The following is a 3,772-nucleotide window of genomic DNA, read 5'->3' on the forward strand; positions in this document are numbered from 1 at the left end:
AATTTCTCGCTCAGGCCCTGAGCCTTCTTCTTCCTTACGCAATCCATGGGCCGACAAGACTGTTAGACTTTGGGTTTCCATGTCAGACTCGGCCTAATCCAGGATGCAAATTTCTCACCTAGTTTGGCCAAGCCCGATAGGGGTAGTAAACATCCCTTCCAGTCCCTGTCAACTGAATATGACCTAATTTTGATCTAAGGCTCACTAGGGCGCTGATAACTAACTGTAAAAAGAACAAATGAATAAGGCCATAACTAATGATTCTATAACACGCTATAGTCATAAAGTAACCTCTTTTAAAGACTATATTTCCTGAAATTATTGGTAAAAAATGTCACACAAAAGCTCACTTGACTTTTTACACCATAAATAAGATGTTAACATAATCGTGGAGTTAATATTCCCCAAACTAACAGAAGATAAGAAAAATATTTGCCCAAAAAATATGGGGAAGTATCTAGCTAGAGGAGTGAATAGTACATATGCAAAATTGATCCCAACAACATATATAAAAAAGTTAGTCTACGTATAGTTTCCGAATGGTGACTGCTCAAGCAAGCCCATACAATTATGTTTAAAAAAAAATATTAAAATTACAATAATATCATTTAGAAAATAATAATTTTTTCTCTTTTGTCCCCATTCATCAATGAGACTGTACGTGCAGTCTCCCCCACTCAGGACTGTAAATAAATTTTCTCTATATAAAATCCTTGTTAGGTATTGGATTTATTATAATTGCAATTGCAAAATGAAAGTGATAGATCAATATGCTAGTACATGCTGCAAATGAAGAATGCATATGTTTGTAGCATCAAGAGGGGGAAAGGAGCAGCGAGAACTAGGGATAGAACCTAGATTTTTTTAAGAGAGAGAGAGAGAGAGAGAGAGAGAGAGAATAGAGAATGGCGTTCAAGAGAGGGATGGAGAGATTGAGAGTACTAGTCAAAATAGACAATGTTTTTGACCCGCAAATCTCGTTCGTAAAAAGAACTTTGATAATGCCACCATCTATTTTTGCCTAAAAAAGAAATAGATTTTTCTCAAAGTATAATACTTTTGTCACTATTTAGTCACTTGCGTGTTCTAGTCTTAGAAAACACTTTTATATACCCACTTTTTTGGGCGCTAAGTGTTTTGTGGCAATAAAGAAACTTTACTCTTGGAAAAAGAACTCGCGGCAAATGGGTATATACATCCGCGTAGTGAGGATGCTATAAGTGTTAAAGATTTTTTTTGACATTTTAGGAATATTTTTCAGTAAATAAATTTTATCTATGTTATGAGAACACATATTTTCTTTATGACTAAATAAATCAAATATTTACTTAATGGGCTCCGATATTTTAGCCGTCACAAATTCAAAACTGTCACAAAACTCAATTGTGTTGTAGTGCCAATTCCATAATTTACTTTCGGGATTTGATCAATATTTGTCCCAAAATGCTTATTTTCAACCCAATAAAATTAGCTTAGAGAGGGACCAATTAAAGGGAAAAATAAACAACTAACTCAAATAAACTTAAAATAATCAATCATCTCATATGACATGTTTTGAAAACACCATTAATTATTACAATTTATTCCACTATATATATAATTGCAATCTCACTGATCTAGTATTACATTTTGTATATTTTGTAAAATATTTCTTTGACTTCTTATATAAGTAAGTAATGCATTTATGGAAGAAAGATGATTAATTTGCATCTCTCTTACAATTCTATATTAAATGAAGGGTATATTTATAAAAGTGAAACTCATTTTTAATGAACAAGCATACTTGCAATATTAATGCTTTATTTGCAATGAGTTGTAAAAGAGTTATAAGAGAGACATTGTAGGTGTATTATTACCCTTCATGAAATATCTATGACGAACTTGGAACTCCAGGACTATGCAATAATTTCCATCTTTGTATTTCTTTTGTCAAAGAGTTCTATTACATACAGTCCATTTTACAGACTCTTTACGTATTTTATTAATGTGATTGACAAAAACAATTATTTTATATTAAAAAAATTGACGCAGTCAATCGATCACATTAATAGAGTACGCAAAAGAATATGTAAAAGTAATTGCACATAGAATTTTTGTTTGTAAAAATATTATTCTTCCATTCCACTATTCATTAAAGGCAAACCCTAGTACTGAAGGGTTACAAAGTTATTGGATAAGAACGAAATACTAAATATTGCAACAAACACAAATCTGGAAGATTATTATATATTTCCAGATTATAATATAGTAAGTAAATTAGCCCCGAAGGAAAGGTTGCATGGGCAATATTTAGTCTCCAATTGTCCTAGAAACAAATGGAAGGAGTTCAACGTCACTATCAAATATGATCGAGTCTTCATCTGATATGTTAACATATGCCTCAATTCCTTGCTCGTCTTTGGTACTCATCATGACGATGAGATTCTTAAAAGGCATACTTGGACAACACACCCAGGTTGGCTTTCCCCATCCAAAATCGACGTCATAGAAACGAAACATGCACCAGCTAGTGAAGTTATAGGACTCGATGCCACCAGTTGAATGGTACAGCTCGACCGCCTTTTTGAGCGAATCCAATATTGCATCGCTCTGTAGTTGCTTCACACAATCATCATTGATTTGTTTTATTGCAGTATTCAATTTGCTTCCGAGAATAACTAGATTGTTTTCATTGTCAACATTCTCGTTTGGTGATACAATTGCAGAAGCGTTGTACCAAAGATTCCCAAAGGAATGCATGGGCATGGGTGGAACCATCCTCACACGTAAGTTGACCGCATGACTTGCTCGAATGAATTTTGCTGGTGCTGGTTTTGATCTTGATATCGCCATCAGACGTCCCCATATCAATGCTGAAACAGCCTCCACACGGGTTGGAAAGTAGTGTTGCTCCTTCACCTGGGAATGATCTGCAGCTGGAAAAGCCTTTTCTCTCAAAGTAGCTATGCTTGATTTGTTGAACACCAATCTTTTTGTCACGACCTTTTCCTTTGATAACAAGTTGACTCGATTGTACCAATGCATATCTTTCTTTGGGAAGAAATTGGCCACATCAAACTTTGGACATATAGCTAGAGTGTCTCCACGGGACGTAGCGCTCCATGCATTAAGAAATGTTGTCGCTGAAGTTCCATCTGCAATCCTGTGGGAAACACATACACCAATGGCTACTCCACCACATTGAAAGATATTATATTGGATAGCTAAGAGAACTTCCCTGCTTTTAGTTTTTGCGCCATTAGTAGTGTGGGCTTCAAATGGCAAAAACTGGTTCAAGATTTCTGCATCAAATTGTTGGAGAACTTCTGATAACTGGCACCCAATCCGAGCCTCACAAAACTCGACTCCACTATCGTTGCAGTCGATGGAGTAGTCTTCTTTGATGGTGCCAGCCAAAGGGTAAAAGAGGTTGAGAGTTTGTTGAAGGGACTTTTTAAGCTGAGAGGATCTTTGGACGTGATCAATGTCCCGGTCATTCTTGGCTTGATAGAAAAGAATGATGGGAATATACATGTTTGGTGCAAGTTGGTCCATAAAGGAAAGGTTGTGATTTCTAAGGTGTTGGGGTGTTGGAGATGATGGTATAATTGTTTCCTTGGAGCTTATTTTGACAGTCATGGTTGCCATTTCTCTTCAACTGTAAAAATCTCACCCACTGAATGACTACGCCTCTCAATTTCTTTTCTAAATGCATGCAACCTCTTTCTAGTTTGATGACTTATATAAGGCATCGAGGATGCATGGTACCCATATATAAGGGATCGAGGATGCA

The 3,772-nt window shown here is 35.7% G+C and overlaps 1 protein-coding gene across 1 annotated transcript; it reads right to left on the minus strand.

Moving 5' to 3' along the window:
* Positions 1-2,273: 2,273 nt before the first annotated feature.
* On the minus strand, positions 2,274-3,627 carry LOC108981736 (stemmadenine O-acetyltransferase-like). The gene has a single exon (XM_018952983.2). The coding sequence runs from the start codon at positions 3,625-3,627 to the stop codon at positions 2,290-2,292; it is 1,338 nt and encodes a 445-aa protein (XP_018808528.2). The 3' UTR covers positions 2,274-2,289.
* Between the last annotated feature and the right edge of the window lie 145 nt (positions 3,628-3,772).

The sequence above is a fragment of the Juglans regia genome, chromosome 6 (assembly GCF_001411555.2).
Source record: "Juglans regia cultivar Chandler chromosome 6, Walnut 2.0, whole genome shotgun sequence".
Taxonomy (NCBI): Eukaryota; Viridiplantae; Streptophyta; class Magnoliopsida; order Fagales; family Juglandaceae; genus Juglans; species Juglans regia.